Raw genomic sequence first — 19,689 nt, forward strand, 5'->3', positions numbered from 1 at the left:
TCTTATCCAGCAGCCTGGCTAACTGGCAAGAGCCCGGGAGTCAGAGGATGTGGGTTCTAATCCCGGCTCCGCCACTGGTCTGCTGCGTGTCCTTGGTCAATCCACTTCACTTCTCTGGGCCTCAGTTACCTCATCTGTAAAATGGGGATGAAGACTGTGAGCCCCCCCGTGAATCCTACACTCCAAGCACCTAGTACAGTGCTCTGCACATAGTAAGCGCTCGATAAATTCGTTCAATAAGTACTATGAATGAAAGTGGGACAACCTGATTACCTTGAACCTACCCCGGGGGTTTAGAACAGTGCTTGGCCCATAGTAAGTGCTCAACAAATACCGTCATCATCATTATCATTATTATCCAAACAAATCGGGTTGGACACGGTCCCCGGCCCCCTTGGGGCTCCGGGTCTCGATGCCCATTTGACAGAGGGGGGAACTGAGGGCCAGAGAAGTGAGGTGACTTGCCCGAGGTCACACAGCAGACAGGTGGCACATTCCAAGCGCTTAGTACAGTGCTCTGCGCATAGTAAGCGCTCAATAAATACTTTTGAACGAACCAAGCGGCGCAGCCGGGATTGGAACTCACGTCCTTCTGACTCGTAGGCCCGGGCCGTATCCGCTACGCCAGGCCGCTTCTCATCACCCCCATTCCGTCTCCCCCAACACCCCACCTCTGCCCCTCAGACCAGCTCCTTGTAAACTGGGAATATCTCTGTTTACTGTCCTATCGTACTCTCCCCAGCGCTTAGTACAGTGCTCTGCACTCAGGTGGGCTTCCCCACGGAGGGTCTAGCCTGTCGGCTCATTGTCGGCAGGGACCCAAGCGCTTAGTACAGTAGACCGCACGCAGTAAACGCTCAATAAACACGACAGTAAATGAAGGGAACGTGTCTGTTAGATCGTTAGGTTGCCCCGTCACAAGTGCCTAGTACGGTGCTCTGCACAAAGTAAGCACTCAGTCAATACCACTGTTTGATTGAAGACTTCCGGGGTTAATAGAAATAATTAATAATTAGGCTATTTGTTAAGCGCCTACTATGGGCCAAGCACTCTTCGAACCACTGGGGTAGGTGCAAGGCAATCACATTGGACACAGTCCCTGTCCCACACGGGGCTCGCCGTCCTCACCCCCATTTTGCAGATGAGGGAACTGAGGCCCGGAGAAGTGCAGTGACTCGCCCAGGCTCACGGAAGAGACAGGCTGGCAGCGCTGGGATTAGAACCCACGACCAAGAGAAGCAGCGTGGCGCAGTGGAAAGAGGCCGGGCTTGGGAGTCAGAGGTCACAGGTTTGAATCCCGGGGCTGCCACTTGTCAGCTGTGTGACCTGGGGCAAGTCGCTTAACTTTTCTGTGCCTCGCTCACCTCATCTGTAAAATGGGGATTAAGACTCCGAGCCTCACTCGGCACAACCTGATGACCCCGTGTCTCCCCCAGCGCTTGGAACAGTGCTCCGCACATAGTAAGCGCTTAACAGATACCAACGTCATTATTATTATTATTATCATTATGACCGCCTGCCCCCTCGGGCCCCCGCTCTATCTATCTACACCGTGCTGCTTCTCTTACAGACAAATGGGGTTGGGCGCAGTCCCCGTCCCACGTGGGGCTCACGGTCTTCATCCCCGTTTTGCAACTGAGGCACGGAGAAGTGGAGCGACTTGCCCAAGGTCACGCAGCGGAGAAGTGGCGAGGGTGGGGATTAGGATTCCCCACGTCCTCTGACTCCCAGGCCCCGGGCTCTTTCTCCCCAGAGCCAGGGTGCGGAGGGCTGGACATCGTGGTGGCGGAAGGGCCTGGTGCCCCCTCCCTGCCGTCCCCCACCGGGTGGGTGTGTCCCCGCCAACCCCCGGCTGGCCGCCCTCTGATAAGGGGGGCCCCTCCTCCGGCTCCGGCTCAGGGTCCCCCGGGGCAGCCGGGAGCCCGTCGGGGGCAGCGCCGGGGGCGGGGAGCGGGGGGGTCTCGGAGCTGGGTCCGGAGGGAGCCTCCGCCAGGTCCGGGTGGCTTTTCGGGAGCAGGCTACAGACCTCCCCTTCTCCGGGGGACGGAGGCGAGGAGGACGGCACCTCCGGGAGGCTCCGGGGACGGGGCAGCGGCAGCTGGTTAGCTTGGGATCCCCCCGCCGGCCCCCGCCCCGTCCCGCGTCGAGCCACGGGCAGACCGGGACCTCCGGACCCCGGCCCGGCCCCGGTGGCCTTCCCCCGCCGGGCAGCCATGGCCACCAAGGAGAAGCGGGGAACCCGGTCCCAGCTGGAGGCGGCCCCCTGGATCTCGGGGGTCACGGGGGCCGGGGCAGGTAAGAGAGGGGGGGCAGGAGGGCAAAGAGGGGGGATGCCCCCTCTCGCTCCTCCCGCGACCCGCCGGCCCCTCCCCTCCGCGTCTCCCCACGCCCTCCCTCCTCCTCCTCCTCCGGGAGGTGCTCCCCTTCCACCTCGCTCCGCTCCTCCGCCAGCCCGGCCCACACACTTGGCTCCTCTAATGCCAACCTCCTCCCCGGGCCTCCACCCCGCCACCGACGCCTCGCCCACGTCCCGCCTCTGGCCTGGAACGCCCTCCTTCCTCAGATCCGACAGTGACTCTCCCCACCTTCAAAGCCTCACCGAGGGCCCGTCTCATTCTTTGGGTCGTATTTACTGAGCGCCCACTGCGCGCGGAGCCTGGGAGAGTACGGTACGGCCATAAAGGGGGACGGTCCGCGCCCGCGACGGGCTCACGGTCGACGGACGTGAATTCAAGGGAACGGGCCTCGGTATGAAGAAGTAGAATTATCGGACCACACGTCTCCTCCGGGAGGCCTTCCCTGACTAAGCCCCCCTTCCCCCCTCTCCCGCCCCCTTCCGCCTGGCCCCGACTCGCTCCCTCTCTTCAGCCCCGCCGCCGCCCCGCGGCACTCGGGTCCATCTCGGTCGTTTATCGATTTCCATTCACGTCCGTCTCCCCCGCTAGACCGCCAGCGGGTTGCGGGCAGGGCACGCGTCTGTTTACTGTCGGACCGTCCCCTCCCCGGCGCCCGGTCCGGGGTTCCGCACGCAGTGAGGGCTCCGATTAAAACGGCCGGACGAATGAATTCGCTAAATAGGACCGAACGAGCCAACGGGCCTCCCGGTCCCCTCCTCCTCGCCGGCTGGCCGGAGGCCGAGGGGGCCGTGGGCCCCTTTGACCCCTGGACTCTGCCCTGCGGGGAGGGACTCCGTGCCGGGTGGCAGAGCTGAGGGAGCCATGGAGGGTGAGGACAGAAGCCGGCGGGGAGCCCGGGGGCGAGGGCGGCAGGGGAAGGGCACGTGCCGTTCCACTGTTCCATCGTCCTCTCCCTTATGACCTCGGACGAGTCGCTTCACTTTTTCCTGGGTCTCCGTGCCCTCCCCTGGAGAAGGGGGCTTGAGTCCGGGAGCCCCACGTGGGACGAGGACTGCGTCCCACCCGATTTGCTCGCATTCCCCCAACACACACACACACACACACACGGCGCTTAGTGCAGTGCCCGGCACCTAGTAAGCGCTTAACGCTACCTTGAGCTCCCCCTCGCCTCCCGTGTCTCCCCCCGTCTCTCTCTCTCCCAGTCACGGCGGCGTCTCTGCGCCAATCCAGCGTGGCCCAGCTGGTCCAGGAGCTGGGGCCCGCCTTCGTCCAGCAACAGCAGCTGCCCGCGGCCATGGCCGACACCTTCCTGGAGCACGTGAGCCTCCTGGACATCGACTCGGAGCCCGTCCTCGCCCGCAGCACCGGGATCGTCGCCACCATCGGTGCCCGCCCCCCTCCGCCGACCCCGAGGCCCCGCCGCCGACCCCGAGGCCCCGCCGCCGTCGTGGGGGCCGGTCTCGGCGGCGGGAGCGGGGACGAGGGGCTTCCCGCTGTCCCCGGGTGGGGGGGGACGGGGGCGGGTCCACGACGGTTGTGCGGGCGGGATCTCGGCGGAGGGGAGGGGGTCTCTGACCGGGGTGGGGGGGGGGCGTCCTCTGGTCCAGGCCCGGCCTCGCGCTCCGTGGAGCGGCTGAAGGAGATGATCAAGGCGGGCATGAATATCGCAAGACTCAACTTTTCCCACGGGAGTCACGAGGTGTGGGGGCGACGGGAGGCGGGGGGCTGAGGCCGGGCTGGGGGACCCCGGGGTGGCGAAGGTGGCTGGGAGTGGGCGAGGGCGGGGGGTCTGCCCGGGGCCGGAGGCCGGGGCACGAGAGACGGGCGGGTCGGGGCCGGGGGTCCCGCGTGCGTCCGGCCCCCAGCCCCGGCCCCCGCCCCCTCCCTCGGCCCTCAGTACCACGCCAAGTCGATCGCCAACGTGCGGGCCGCGGCGGAGAGCTTCGCGGGCTCCCGGCTCGGGTACCGGCCGGTGGCCATCGCGTTGGACACCAAGGGCCCGGAGATCCGGACCGGCCTGCTGGCCGCGGTGAGGCCCGGGGCCGGGGGCCGGGGCCGGGGGGGCCCGCGGGGCTCCGGGGAAGGGACGTGGCCGGAGGGGAGGCCGGGCGGGGGCGGGGACCCCGGGGGAGGCCGGGAGGGGACCCGGAGGGGGCCGGGGGAGCCCTCGTCAGGGCTTGGTATTTCTGAGCTCGGGCCGCGCGCGTGTGTCCGTGTGGGCAGGGGGCAGAGGCGGAGGTGGAGCTGGTGAAGGGGTCGCGGGTGCTGGTGAGCGCGGACCCAGGCTTCCGGGCGCGGGGGGACGCGGCCACCGTCTGGGTGGACTACCCCAACCTGGCCCGCGTCGTCAGCCCCGGCGGCTGCATCTACATCGACGACGGACTCATCGCCCTGCGGGTCCTGGAGACAGGTGCCGGGCCCGGGCCCCGGCCCCTCCCCGCGGGGCCTCGCCCCCACGCGCCCCACCCCGCCTCCTCTGACCGGACCCCCCCCCCCCCAACCGTCCTTCTTTTCGACGGTACTGGTTAAGCCCTTATTTACTGCGGGCTCGCTGTGCGCGGAACGCCGTACTAAGCGCCCGGGACAGCACGCCAGAACAGTAAACGGACACAATCCCCGCCCCCGGGGGAGCTTTCGGTCTACTGGGTGCCAGGCCCCGTTCTAAGCGCTCATTAGGTCGGACGCGGTCCCCCGTGGGGCTCGCGGTCTCGATCCCCTTCTGACGGAGGAGGGAACTGAGGCCCGGAGAAGTAAAGCGACTTGCCCTTAGAACCCGTGACCTCCTGGTTCCCAGGCCCGGGCTTAACACACGCCGTCGTCGTTATTATGATTATCCACCCCGTCCCCACCCTCGCCCGGGCCCGTTTCCCCGCCACTGCCCCGGCCCCCGCCCCCGGTCCTCCCCGCCCCGTCCCCGGGGCCCTGACTCCGGCCGTCCCCGCGCAGGCCCGGCGGGGCTGGTGACCGAGGTGGAGAGCGGGGGTCGCCTGGGCAGCCGGAAGGGGGTGAACGTGCCCGGGGCCGTGCTGGACCTGCCGGCCGTGTCGGAGCAGGACGCCCGGGACCTGCGCTTCGGGCTGGACCAGGACGTGGACATCGTCTTCGCCTCCTTCGTGCGCAAGGCGGCCGACGTGGCCGAGGTGCGCGCGGCGCTGGGGCCCCGGGGACGGGCCGTCAAGGTCATCAGCAAGATCGAGAACCACGAGGGCGTGGCCAGGTCCGTCCCCCATTCCCCCCTTCCCCTCCGCCCCGCCCCACACCCCACTTCTGGCCCCCTCCCCTTTCCCCAAGCCCGTCGCCCGGTCGGCTCGACCGAGCGCTTACTGTTCGCTCATTAGTATCTGTTGAACGCTTACTGTGCGCAAAGCACCGTACCAAGCACCTGGCGTGTGCAATCCGGCAACCGATAGAGACGATCCCTGCCCGGCGCCGGGCTCTATACTAAGCGCCTGGGAGAGGACGGCAGAACACCGCGACGCGTTCCCCGCCCACACCGCGCTCTCGGTCTAGAGGGGGAGACGGACTTGGATAGAAATGACGAAGCTACGGATAGAATCATATAAATCCCAGATATGATGGTGATAACGAGGGGGTTATCCGTTGAGCCTCTACTACGTATCGAGCACCGTTCTAAGCGCTGGGGTAGGTAGGGTGCCTGGCACAGAGTAGGGGCTTCACAAATGCCATCTTCATCATTATACGGTAATCGGGTTGACCTGGGGCTCACAGTCTTGCCGTTTTACGGATGAGGGGACCGAGGCCCAGGGAAGCGAAGTGACTTGCCCGAGGTCACGGGGAGAACGAGCGACGGAGCCGGGATTAGAATCCGAGGCCTTCCGGCTGGGAAGGGGGAGGGGGGGAGTGAATAAAGGGGGCGAGTCGGGGCGACGCTGAAGCGAGTGGGAGAAGAGGAGAGGAGGGCGCAGCCCGGGAAGGCCTCTTGGAGGAGACGGGCCTTCAGGAAGGCTTTGAAGAGAGCAGCGGCGTGGCTCGGTGGAAAGAGCCCGGCCTTGGGAGGCAGAGGTCGTGGGTTCTGATCCCGGCTCCGCCGCCTGTCTGCTGTGTGACCTCGGGCAGGTCGCTTCGCTTCTCTGTGCCCCAGGGACCTCATCCGTAAAAACGGGGCGTAAAAGAAGGCGAGCCCCCCGTGGGACAATCCGATGACCCCGTATCTCCCCCGGCCCTGAGAACGGTACTCGGCACCTAGTGAGCGCTTAACCAGTACCGTCGTCGTTATTATTGTTACTGAAAGGGGGGAGAGTGGTGGTGTGTGGGACGTGAGGAGGGAGGACGTTCCGGGTCAGAGGCGGGACGTGGGCCAGGGGCCGGCGGCGAGATAGAGGAGACGGAGGCCCGGTGAGAAGGTCGGCGTCGGAGGGGCCAAGTGTGCGGGCCTGGATGGAGGAGGAGAGCGGCGAGGGGATTAGACTGTGAACCCATCGCTGCTGCCGAATTGCATATTCCAAGCGCTTAGTCCGGGGCTCCGCACGTAGTGAGCGCTCAGTAAATACCATTGAAGGAATGAAAGGTAGGAGGGGGCTAGAGGATGGGGGGCTTAAAAGCCCAAGGCCCGCAGCTCCTCCCCAGCGCCGGCAGCCGCGCCCCTCTCCCTGAAGACCCCCTCCCCTGCAGACCACCCCCCCCAGCATCTCCATCCTTGCCCCATCTCCCCCCTCGATCACACCCGGCCCTCCCCTTCCTCTCCCGCCAAGGTTCGACGAGATCCTGGAGGCCAGCGACGGCATCATGGTGGCCCGCGGGGACCTGGGCATCGAGATACCGCCCGAGAAGGTCTTCCTGGCCCAGAAGATGATGATCGGGCGCTGCAACCTGGCGGGCAAGCCCGTCGTCTGCGCCACGCAGGTGGGGTCCCGGCGCGGGGCGGGGGGGTGGCCGCCGGGGAGGAGGGGTGTCCCCGGAGAGGCCTCCCCCGCCCCACCGCCGCGCTGTGCCCCCTCCCCCCCCAAGATGCTGGAGAGCATGATCTCGAAGCCGCGCCCCACGCGGGCTGAGACCAGCGACGTGGCCAACGCCGTGCTGGACGGGGCCGACTGCATCATGCTGTCCGGGGAGACGGCCAAGGGGGCCTTCCCGGTGGAGGCCGTCTGCATGCAGCACGCGGTAATGACAAGAATCGCAATCACGGTCCCCGTGGGGCGCCCACGACGTGCCGGGCGCCGTACTAAGCGCCGGGGTGGATATGGGTCGATCGGGTCGGGCCCGGTCCCCGTCCCCGGTGGGGTGCCCGCTCTCGATCCCCATTTTGCAGAGGAGGGAACTGAGGCACGGGGAAGTGAGGCGACCCGGCCCCGGGTCACACGGCAGACAGGTGGCGGAGCCGGGATTAGAACCCGGCTCCTTCTGAACCCGGGGCCCGCGGCGCTCTCGCCCCGAGCCACGCCGCTTCCTCGCGTGCGGGGGACGGTGCACGGCCCCGGGCCGGAGGGAGGGGAGGGACCCCGGGATGGGGTCGGGAGGGGCGGTGGGGTCGAGGGTGGAGGGGGCCGGGGTGGGCGACCGGGGGGGGGGGGGGGGGGGGCTGGAGGGTGTCTGGCCACGGGAGAGGGAACGGCGCCGGAGGTGGAGCCGAGTCGATCGGTCCACCGGCCGAAAGTATTTATTGAGCGTTTACCGTGGGTAGAGCACTGTACTGAGCGTTCGGGGGCAGCCCGCTACGACAGAGCCCACGGGGACCGTAGAGACAGACGGACATTAACCGAAACCCTCGAAAACAGTAGGGACGGTGAAGCTCTTTCAAATAAATCAGTATTTCACCCAAGGAGAAGCCGAGGGAGTGGGCGCCGAGCCCCCGGGGCGGGGGGCGGGAGAGGGAGCCCGGGCCTCGGCGGCCCGGCCCGCGCGGGGTCCGGCCTCCAGCCCCGCGGCCCTCCGGCCCTCTCCTCCCCCGCCTCCGGTGCAGATCGCCCGGGAGGCGGAGGCGGCCGTCTACCACCGGCAGCTGTTCGAGGAGCTGCGCCGGGCGGCCCCCCTCACCAGGGACCCCACCGAGGTCACCGCCGTCGGGGCCGTGGAGGCCGCCTTCAAGTGCTGCGCGGCCGCCATCGTCGTGCTGACCACCTCCGGCCGGTGAGGGGGCCCGGGGGGCCGGGGGCGGGGGGGCGGGGGCGACCGGGCGCGCCCCGTCCTCACCCCCCCGCCCCCCCGGTCGCCCAGGTCGGCCCAGCTCCTGTCCCGCTACCGCCCGCGGGCGCCCATCCTGGCGGTGACCCGCACGGCCCGGGCGGCCCGCCAGGCCCACCTGTGCCGCGGCGTCTTCCCCCTGCTCTACCCCGACCCCCCGGAGCCCGTCTGGGCCGACGACGTCGACCGCCGCGTGCAGTTTGCCATCGACAGCGGTGAGGGCCCGTCCGCCCGCGGCGGGGGGAGGGGAACCCAGCCCCCGGGCCGGCGCCGCTCCTCCGGGTCGCCACCCTCACGTCCGTCCGTTCGCATTTATTGGGCGCTTGCCCCGTGCGGAGCACTGGACCCAACGCCTGGGCGACTCCAGTGGAACCATGTGACAGACGCGTTCCCTGTCGTTCGTTCGATGGCGGTTACTGAGCAATTACTCTGTGCAGAGCACTGCACTAAGCGCTTGGAATGGACAATTCGGCACCAGATAGAGACCATCCCCGCCCATCGACGGGCTCGCGGTCTAGTCGGGGGCGACGGACGGACAAAAACGATAGCGATAAACGAGCCTCCGGTCTAGAGGCGGGGAGGCCGCCGGGCCCGGAAATCAGTAAATGACAGATTCGCTCGATCGTCGTTTATTGAGCGCTCGCCGTGCGCGGAGCGCTGTGCTAGGCGCTCGGGAAAGAAGAGCACGGCCGATAGACGAGTGACAGTCCCGGCCCACGGCCTGCCCGGCGGCCTACGGGATCCGGACGTGAGCGGCGCGGGGCCGGGAGGGCGGGGATGAAGAAAGGGAGGCGGGCGGGGCGACGCGGAAGGGCCGGGTCTGGGAAGGCCTCTCGGAGGAGGTGGGCCTTCGGGAGGGGAGGGGAACCGTCCGTCTCTCCCTCCGACCCAGGCAAGCTCCGAGGCTTCCTCCGCACGGGCGACCCGCTGATCGTGGTGACGGGCTGGCGGCCGGGCTCCGGCTACACCAACATCATGAGGGTGATCGGCGTGCCCTGAGGGCCCCAGCGGCCCCCCTCCCCGCCCCCCGGCCCCCGCTCCCCTCTCGGACCATTATCCACCTCCATCCCGGCCCCCGCCCCCCGCGCCGGGGCGGCCTCGATCCCCAGGCGACCGGCCCGAGCTGCTGTTGCCCGGGGGCCCGGCCCTGCCCCGGGCCCTGGTTCCGGTCCCCCTCTCCGCCCCCCGGCTTCTGGTCCGTTCGTTGGAGTGTATTTATGGGGCGATTACCGCGTGCAGAGCGCTGTACTAAGCGCTCGGGGGAGGACAGTAGAACCAAATAAGAGACCCATTCCCTGCCCACAACGAGCTCACGGTCCAGAGGGGGAGACGGGGGTGAATAGACAGAAATAAATGAGAGATATGGACGTAATTGTTGTGGGGCTGGGGGGGGAGGAATAGAGGAATCAGGGTGACACAGGGGAGTGGGAGAAGAGGAAAGGAGGGGTCCCCTTCACCCCCCCCCCCCCGGTCAAGCGCTCAGTCCGGTGCTCTGCACGTGGTAAGCGCTCGATAAATCCTACTGAATGAATCCCCCCTCCGCTTCCCGGTCTCGGTCCCTCTTCCACCCCCCGCTCATTCGCTGAATCGTATTTATTGAGCGCTTACTGTGGGCAGAGCGCTGTACTCGGCGCCTGGGAGGGGACGACGCGGCAATAAACGGACACGTTCCCTGCCCACGGCCAGCTGACGGTCCCGGTCCTCCCTCTGACCCCCCCTGCTCCCCAGCCCCTTCCTCCCACTGGGGGGAAGAGAGAGGGGCGGCCCGGCCCGGGTTCCAATCCCGCCTCCGGCACCCGTCTGCTCGGGCGAGTCACTTCACTTCCGTGCGCCTCAGTTACCTGAGCCGCACAAAGGGGATGGAGGCGAAGGGGGACGTGGACCGCGCCAGACGCGATTAGCTTGCACAATCCTTGACGTCTAGTAAGCGCCGGATCGCGTCCCATCTGATTTGCTCATCATCTACCCCGGCGCTGAGTACAATGCCTGGCACAAACTGAGCGCTTAACAAATATCATGATTATTATCATTACCACACACGTACAGATGAAACCAAACAATGAAAACAAAACAGACACTGGGATTTCGGGACCGTCAACGAAGGGGGAGAAGGGACAGAACGATCCCTTCTCACTCGGAAGGTGAGGAAACAGATAAATAAAGGTCCCCAGAGATGAATCCAGCCTTGCGGGGGAGAAGCGGCGTGGCTCAGAGGAAAGAGCCTGGGCTTGGGAGGCAGAGGTCATGGGTTCGAGTCCCGGATCCGCCGCTCGTCAGCGGGGCGACTTGGGGCCGGTCACTTGGCTTCTCTGGGCCTCGGTTCCCTCATCTGGAAAAAGGGGACGAAGACTGGGAGCCCCACGAGGGACAATGCCGCTCGCCTTGTCATCGCCCCAGCGCTTTTGAACGGTGCTTGGCACATAGGGAGCGCTTAACGAACGCCGTCGTCATCATCGTCACTCTCTGCGGCCAGGAGAAGGGGGGCGGGGAAGACACTGCCCGTTCCCGGCAGAGTAGGAGACGCCCACGGCTCGGACGCCGCCGGAGGGGTAGACATCTGGCCAGCGGCGGAGGAGGGAGGTTTGTGTGAGCGCCGAGGAGTCAGAAGGTCATGGGTTCCAATCCCGGCTCTGCCACCTGTCTGCTGAATGACCTCGGGGAAGTCACTTCACGTCTCTGGGCCTCGGTTCCCTCATCCGTGAAATGGGGATCGAGACTGGGCGAGCCCCACGGGGGACGGGGACTGGGTCCGACCCCATTTGCTCGCACCCACCCCAGCGCCCAGAACAGCGCCGGGCACAGAGTAAGCGCTTAACAAGTATTATGACGATAATAATAATTATCACCTCACATCCGGGGGCTGGAGCCGGGGGCCGTGGAGGGACCCGCTGGACCGGGTCCGCGCGGGAGGGAGGAGGGCTTCTGTTCTGAGGGGGTCGTGGGGGAGAAGTTTATTCACTCATTCAATCAGTACTGTGTGCAGAGCACCGTACTGAGCGCTTGGAAAGTACAATTCAGCAAATGGAGACCACCCCCGCCCGCCCGGGCTTCCAGTCGGCTGGGGGGCCGTCGGCCGGTTGCGACGGGGTGGGGAGGGGGAGCGGGGCCGGCGGTGGACGGGGACCCTCGCGCCCGGGCAACGTGTCCGTTATATCGTCCTGCCGGACTCTCCCAAACGCTCAGCGCGGTGCCCCGCACGCCGCAGGCGCTCAATAAGTACAACTGAGCGGTGAGGCCTAGGCAGAGATCGGTCCCTTTGGTGTTGGAAGACTAATGGTGGCATTCGTTGAGCGCTTACTACGTGCAAAGCACTGCTCTGCTGGGGGGGATGCAAGGAAGAAGCCTGGGGGTGGGACCGCCGGGGCTGGTGATGGAGAAGCAGCGCGGCTCACTGGAAAGAGCCCGGGCTGGGGAGTCAGAGGTCGTGGGTTCGAATCCCGATCTGCCACTTGGCAGCCGTGTGACTGTGGGCGAGTCACCTCACTTCCCTGGGCCTCAGTGACCTCATCTGTCAAATGGGGGTGAAGACCGTGAGCCTCACGTGGGCCGACCTGATGACCCTGGATCTCCCCCAGCGCTTAGAACAGTGCTCGGCACATAGTAAGCGCTTAACAAATACGGTCACTATTATTGTCAGCTGTGTGACTTTGGGTCAGTCCCTTTGCTTCTCTGGGCCTCAATTCCCTCCTCTGTAAAATGGGGATGAAGACTGTGAGCCTCACGGGGGACCACCTGATGACCCTGTAACTCCCCCAGCGCTTAGACCAGTGCTCGGCCCAGAGGAAGCGCTTAACAAATACCAACATTATCATTATTATTATGAGGGGTGGAGCCAAGGAAGGTGATTGGTCCCTTGAGAGGAGGTAACAGCTGGTGGGCGGGGCGCCAAGCAGCGATTGGGCGGCTGGGGGCGTGGCCTCGGCATCTCGGACACTGATTGGTCCCTGGAAAGGGGGTGGGAGGGGCCACAGGCACGGGGCGGGGCCAGGGTGAGGGGGCGGGGCGCTGATCAGGGATTGGTCGGCTCTGAAGGGGCGGGGCTTCACGCTGGGATCTGCCCAGTAACAGGGGCCGCGCACGGGGATTGGTTGGTTGTTTGGGGCGGGACCGCTCATAGGCTACAGGGTGAGGGGGCGGGGCCACGAGCGGGGATTGGTCCAGGGTTGGGGGGCGTGACGCAGGGACTGTCTCTGTCTGTTGCCGATTTGTCCATTCCAAGCGCTTAGTCCAGTGCTCTGCACGGAGTAAGCGCTCAATAAATAGTACCGAATGAATGAATGAAGACCCTGAGGGAGAAGCGGTTGAGCCCCGGCTGGAGCAGGGAGCCCAGTGGAAAGAGCCCGGGCTCTGGAGTCAGAGGTCATGAGTTCGAATCCCGACTCTGCCTTTTGTCACTTGGCAGCTGTGTGACTTTGGGCAAGTCGCTTCACTTCTCTGTGCCTCGGTTACCTCCTCTGGAAAATGGGGATTAAGATTAAGACTGTGAGCCCCACGGGGGACGACCTGATTCCCCTGTGTCTACCCCAGCGCTTAGAACAGTGCTCTGCACATAGGAAGCGCTTAACGAATACCAACATTATTATTATTATTCTCCTCCCGGCAACGGGGCCTCCCGGCTCGGCCTCTCCCCAACGCCGGGGCCTTCCGACCCCCGACCCGAGACCCCCGCACCCTGGGCCTCTACTGACCCCTGACCTACTCTCCCCAAAGCCTCGACCCCTGACTCCTGATCTTCCGCCCCCCAAGCCGAGACCCCCGGCCCCTGATCCTCCAACTCCCTCACCGGGAACCCCGACCCGAGACCCTCCATCTCTAGCACTGGGCCCCCCGCCCCCTGACCCTCCATCCCTTGCACCGAGACCCCCGCCCTCTGACCCTCCATCTCCCAAGCCGAGAAAAGAGACCCTGTCCCTCCATCTCCCAAGCTGAGACCCCAGACCCCTGACCCTCCATCCCCCAAGATGAGACCCTCGCCCCCTAACCCTCCGCCTCCCAAGATGGGCCCCCCCCCGCCCCCTGCCCCTCCATCTCTCGCACTGGGCCCCCGGCCCCCTGACCCTCCATCCCTTGCACCGAGACCCCCGCCCCCTGCCCCTCCATCCCTGGCACCAGGACCCCTGCCCCCTGCCCCTCCAGCTCCCGCACTGGGCCCCCCGCCTCCTGGCCCTCCATCCCTTGCACCAGGACCCCCACCCCCTGCCCTTCCATCCCTCGCACCGGTCCCCCCCGCCCCCTGCCCTTCCACCCCTCGCCCCGGGACCCCCCGCCCCCTGCCCTTCCACCCCTCGCCCCGGGCCCCCCGCCCCCTGCCCCTCCTCCTCCTGGGGCCGGCCCTCCCCGAACCGGCGCTGCAGGCGAGATGCGCGGGGTGGGCGGCGCGGGACACCGGGGCCGGCACAGCGCCCCCTGGCGGACGAGCCGAGCGGGGAGGGCGCGCCCGCGGGGGGAGGGAGGGAGGCCGCGGCGCGCGCGGGGGGGCGGGGCCGGGCCGACGGAGCCGAGCTGTGATTGGGCGGCGGGAGGGGGCGCCGACGCCGGGCGGCGATTGGGCGGCGGGCGGGCCGGCCTGGGCGGTGATTGGTCGCTGCAGGCGGAGGGGGGCGGGGCCTCCCGGTCTCTCCGTCTCTCTCGGTCTCTGTCTCTGTCCGTCTCTCGGCCGCGTGGCGGGAAAAGCGGCGGGCGATGGAGCGCGCGGACACGCAGGAGCGCGTGAGGGGTGGGCGCGGGGCGCAGGGGGGAGGGGCGGGCCTCCCCTTTATCCAGAACAATCGGAATAATCGGGGTGTTTCTTAATAATAATACTGATGGAATTTGTTAAGCGCTTCCTAGGGGCCAAGCACTGCTCTAAGCGCTGCGGGGATGACAAGGTCACCAGCTTGTCCCCCGTGGGGCTCCCGGTCTCCAGCCCCATTTTCCAGATGAGGGAACTGAGGCCCGGAAAATAATAATGACAATGTTGGTATTTGTTAAGCGCTCCCTGTGCGCCAAGCCCTGTTCTAAGCGCTGGGGTAGACACAAGGGAATCAGGTTGTCCCCCGTGGGGCTCACGGTCTTCATCCCCATTTTGCAGATGAAGTCACTGAGGCCCAGAGAAGTGAAGTGACTGGCCCACAGGCACACAGCTGACAAGTGGCCGAGCTGGGATTCGAACGCATGACCTCTGACTCCCAAGCCCGGGCTCTTGCCACTGAGCCATGCGCTTACTATGTGCCAAGCACTGCTCTAAGCCCTGGGGTCAGTACAAGTTAATGAGATTGGACACAATCCCAGTCCCACATGGGGCTCACACTCCCCATTTTACAGATGAGAAACTGAGGCCCAGGAAGCCATAATAGTTACTGAACTTGCAAAACCCTCCCTATTTACCAAGCACTGTTCATTATGGTATTTGTTAAGCGTGCCAGGAACTGTACTAAACGCCGGGGTGGATACAAGCGAGTCGGGCGGAACCCAGTCCCCATCCAGCGTGGGGCTCCCGGTCTCCATCCCCATTTGACAGATGAGGGAACTGAGGCCCAGAGAAGTGAAGTGACTTGCTCAAGGTCACACAGCAGACGAGTGGCGGAGCCGGGATTAGAACCCAGGACTTTCTGACTCCCAAGCTCAGGCTCTATCCACTATTCCACGCTGCCTCTACAGTGCCTGGCACACACTAAGCGCTTAACAAATACCACCTCTCTTCTGTGTGCCTCAGTTCCCTCATCTCGAAAATGGGGATAAGAGTGTCAGCCCCATGTGGGACGGGGACTGTGTCCAACCCGATTACCTAGTATCTACCCCGGTGCTTAGAGCAGTGTTTGGCACATAGTAAGCGCAAGCAGCATGGCTCAGTGGAAAGAGCCCGGGCTTGGGAGTCAGAGGTCACGGGTTCGAATGCCGACTCTGCCCCTTGTCAGCCGGGTGACTGTGGGCAAGTCACTTCTCTGGGCCTCAGTGACCTCATCTGGAAAATGGGGACGAAGACTGGGAGCCTCCCGTGGGACAACCTGATGACCCTGTATCTCCTCCAGCGCTTAGGACAGTGCTCTGCACCTAGTAAGCGCTTAACAGATACCAACATTATTATTATTGATACCAAGTACAGTGATTAATGAATGGAAGGCGAGGCGTGGACAGGAAGGGCACGGCGGGAGGGGACGTGGCCTCGAGTTTGGGTCTTTCTCCCCCAGATTTGGCGCTGTCCGTGGAGGAGCTGACCCAGGAGCTGAGCCGGTTGACCCGCAACCTCCAGGCCGTCACCGACTACCAGGCCACCCTGCTGAGGGTCAACGGGGCCCTGGTGAGTGACGCCCCGGGGGAGGGGGAGAGAACAATAATAATAATAATAGAATATTAATACATTCAATCAACTATAGATCGAGCGCTTACTGCACGCAACATAATTATCATAATAATTAGTATAATGATAAGCATTCATTCCATAGGACGGAATGAAGCAACCTGGGGGAGAGAGCCCGGACCTGGGAGTCAGAAGGTCATGGATTCTAATCCTGTCTCCACCACTTGTCTGCCGAGTGGCCTCGGGCAAGTCATTCGACTTCTCTGGGCCTCAGTCCCCTCATCTCTAAAAGGGGGATAAGACTGTAAGCCCTAAGTGGGACCGGGACGGTGTCCGACCTGATTAACGCGTATCGGCCCCAGTGCTTAGAACAGTGCTTGGCGTATAGTAGGTGTTTAACAAGTTGTCCATATCTGTAATTGCTTGACGTATAATAATAATAATTATGTTGGTATTTGTTAAGCGCTTACTAGGTACAGAGCACTGTTCTAAGCGCTGGGGGAGATCCAGGGTCATCAGGTTGTCCCACGTGAGGCTCCCAGTCTTAGTCCCCGTTTTCCAGATGAGGGAACTGAGGCTCGGAGAAGTGAAGTGACTTGCCCACGGTCACCCAGCTGCCAAGTGGCGGAGCCGGGATTCGAACCCATGACCTCTGACTCCCAAGCCCGGGCTCTTTCCACTGAGCCACGCTGCTTTCTCTGCCCCACCAGCTTGTAGTGGGCAAGGGAAGGTGTCTGTTTGTTGTTCTATTGTTCCTCTCCCAAGCGCTTAGTAGAGTGCTCTGCACGCAGTAAGCGCTCAATAAATACGACTGAATCAATGAAGTACCGTAATTATTATTATTATTATGAGATGGGGGGCATCCAGGGTGGTACGGCTGTACCTCTGACCTCTCCCCCGCAGTGTTCCTGGATGCACAACGTGGAGGCTCTGTCTAGACACCGGCACCAACGTCCCCCCGCCCCCCAGGAGTGACGGGGGGCGCGGGACGACCGAGACCCTCGAATCTTCCCGTTCCCCCCGACCTGAACCTCGCCTCGTCCTGACCAATAAATCAGTCGATCTCTGCCAGACTCATCTCTCTCCTTCCTGGGGGGGCGGGGGCATCCACGAGGATAATCCCCTTCCCCACCCGCCCCTCATCCCCCCGGGTCCTGGGAAGGGCTGGGCAGCAGGGAAAGCAGTGCGGCCTAGTGGACGGAGCCCGGGTCCGGGCATCTTGGGTTCCAATTGTCCGTTCCAAGCGCTTAGTCCGGTGCTCGGCACCTAGTAAGCGCTCAATAAATACTATTGAATGAGTGAATGAATAATCCCCGCTCCGCCGCTTGTCTGCTCTGTGACCTTGGGTGAGTCGCTTCACTTCTCTGGGCCTCAGTTCCCTCATCTGTAAAACGGGGAATGAGACCGTGAGCCCCACGTGGGACAGCGACTCTGTCCGACCCGATTATCTAGTAGCTACCCCAGTGCTTAGAACAGCGCCTGCCACACAGCAAGCACTTAACGGTTACCATTATTAGGTTGGACACAGTCCCTGTCTCACATGGGGCTCACGGTCTTAATCCCCATTTTACAGATGAAGGAACTGAGGCCCGGAGAAGTGAAGTGACTCGCCCAAGGTCACGCGGCTGAGCCGGGATTAGATCCCAGGTCCTTCTGACTCCCAGGCCCGGGCTCTGTCCATTAGGCCATGCCGCTTCTCCATCAGCGCTCAATATATACTCCATGAGCACTCAATACATACGCTTGATTGAGCGCTCACTGTGTGCAGAGCACTGTAGTGAGCGCTTCAAAGAGTACGATATAACAGGGTTGATAGAGGCGTTCCTTCAATGCGTTTACGGTCTGGAGGGAAGTAGCAGTTGGGGGGGGTGGTGTAAACTGGGGAGATTTAGAAAGAAATTGGGAAAGGTCTCCCTGGCAAAGTGGGGTTTTATTCAATCAGTAGTCTTCACTGAGCGCTCACTATGTGCAGAGCGCTGTACTAAGCGCTTGGAATGGACAATTCGGCAACAGATAGAGACGATCCCTGCCCGTTGACGGGCTCGCGGCTAATCGTTTTAGGAAACTTTGAAGATAAAGAGAGCCGGCTCTGTCCCCCGTGAAGCAGCCTGGCACGCTGCCTACAGCCCCCCGGGGCCGGGAATCCGAAGGTCGTGGGTTCTAATCCCGACTGGGCCAAGTCTGACCTGGGGCGAGTCTCGTCACTTCTCCGCGCCTCAGTTACCTCGTCGGCCAAATGGGGATCGAGACCGCGAGCCCCACGGGGGACGGGGACCGCGGCCGTCTCCGTTTGCTTGTATCCACCCCGGCGCTTAGTAGAGTGCCGGGCACCGCGTACCGCGCTGATTATGATTACGTGACCGGAGGGGAAGGTGGCAGCAGAAGAGGCGAGAAGGAGGCACAGGGAGGAGGTTGGCTGGAGAGGATGGAAGCATTTGAGCCGGGATGGAGCCAAGGATAAGTATTCTCCACGTACATTCGCTTCCACGCTTCCACCGCCCCCTTCTACGGGGGTGATTCCCAAATCTCCATCTCCAGCCCTGACCTCTCTCCTTCCCCGCAGTCTCGCGTTTCCTCCTCCCTCGAAGAAGCCTCTACATGGATGTCCCGCTGACGCCTCAAACTAAATGTGTCCAAAACAGAACTCCTCCTCCTCCCCAAACCCGGTCCCCGCCGCCAGCACCACCCTCCTCCCCGTCTCACAGCCCGGAGCCTCGGCGTTATCCTGGACTCTTCCCTCTCATCCGGCCCACGCAGTCAATCTGTTTCCGAATCTTGTCGGTTCTACCTTCGTCGCGTGGCTAAAATCCGCCCTCTCCCCTCCGTCCGGACCGCCGCTACGCTGACCCGAGGATTTATGGTGCCCCGTCCTGACTCTGCCTCGACACCTCAAATTAAACACGTCCAAAACGGAACTTGGTTCTGACTTCCCTGCCTCCAGCGTCCGATCTTCGCCCCGCTGCCCGGATCTTTTTTCCACAGGAGCGTTCACGTCCACGTTTCCCCGCTCGCTCCAACAACTCTCTTCTTTCTTCTTACCTCGCCTCGCTCCTCCTCCAACCCAGCCCGCATCCTTCGCTCCCCTAATGCCAACCTTCTCGTCACTCTCGCGACCGACCTCTCGCCCACGTCCTCCCTCAGGCCTGGAACTCCCTGCTGCCTCACATCCGCCACACCATTACTCTCCCCACCTTCAAAGCCTTATTAAAGTCACATCTCCTCCGAGACGGTCCGATGGATCGATCGTATTTACCGAGCGCTTACCGCGTACCGAGCACCCGGGAGGGCGCGGTAAAACTATAACGATGCTACGAGCTAGCTAGACTCCCCGAGGAGGCTAGATGGGGTGACAGACATGAAAATAAATTACAGTTGCGGACGTAAATAATAATGATGACGATGGCATTTGTTAAGCGCTTACTGTGTGCAAAGCACTCTTCTAAGCGCTGGGGAGGATGCAAGGTGATCGGGTTGTCCCACGGGGGGGACAAATGCTGTGGGGCTGAGGGTGGGGTATCAAGTACTTCATGGGAACAGATCCAAATGTACAGGCCGTGCAGAAAGGGGAGTCGGCCTGGTGGCTAGAGCACAGGATTGGCGTCAGAATAATAATAATAATAATAATGATGTTGGTATTTGTTAAGCGCTTACTATGTGCAGAGCACCGTTCTAAGCGCTGGGGTAAACACAGGGGAATCAGGTTGTCCCACGTGGGGCTCACAGTCTTAATCCCCATTTTACAGATGAGGGAACTGAGGCACAGAGAACTTAAGTGACTTGCCCACGGTCACACAGCCGACAAGTGGCAGAGCTGGGATTCGAACTCATGAGCCCTGACTCCAAAGCCCGTGCTCTTTCCACTGCGCCACGCTGCTTCTCAGAAGGTCAGAAGGTCACGGGTTCTAATCCCAA

The 19,689-nt window shown here is 63.5% G+C and overlaps 1 protein-coding gene across 1 annotated transcript; it reads left to right on the plus strand.

Moving 5' to 3' along the window:
- Positions 1 to 2,943: 2,943 nt before the first annotated feature.
- Positions 2,944 to 9,801, plus strand: PKLR (pyruvate kinase L/R). Its single transcript, XM_029055747.2, has 11 exons — positions 2,944 to 3,225; positions 3,560 to 3,742; positions 3,965 to 4,056; positions 4,255 to 4,386; positions 4,581 to 4,767; positions 5,304 to 5,574; positions 7,070 to 7,220; positions 7,326 to 7,478; positions 8,278 to 8,444; positions 8,532 to 8,713; positions 9,391 to 9,801. Exons 1-11 carry the CDS (start codon positions 3,219 to 3,221, stop codon positions 9,495 to 9,497), a joined length of 1,632 nt encoding a protein of 543 aa, XP_028911580.1. The 5' UTR covers positions 2,944 to 3,218; the 3' UTR covers positions 9,498 to 9,801.
- Positions 9,802 to 19,689: the final 9,888 nt, after the last annotated feature.

Source organism: Ornithorhynchus anatinus, chromosome X5, assembly GCF_004115215.2.
Source record: "Ornithorhynchus anatinus isolate Pmale09 chromosome X5, mOrnAna1.pri.v4, whole genome shotgun sequence".
NCBI classification, from domain to species: domain Eukaryota; kingdom Metazoa; phylum Chordata; class Mammalia; order Monotremata; family Ornithorhynchidae; genus Ornithorhynchus; species Ornithorhynchus anatinus.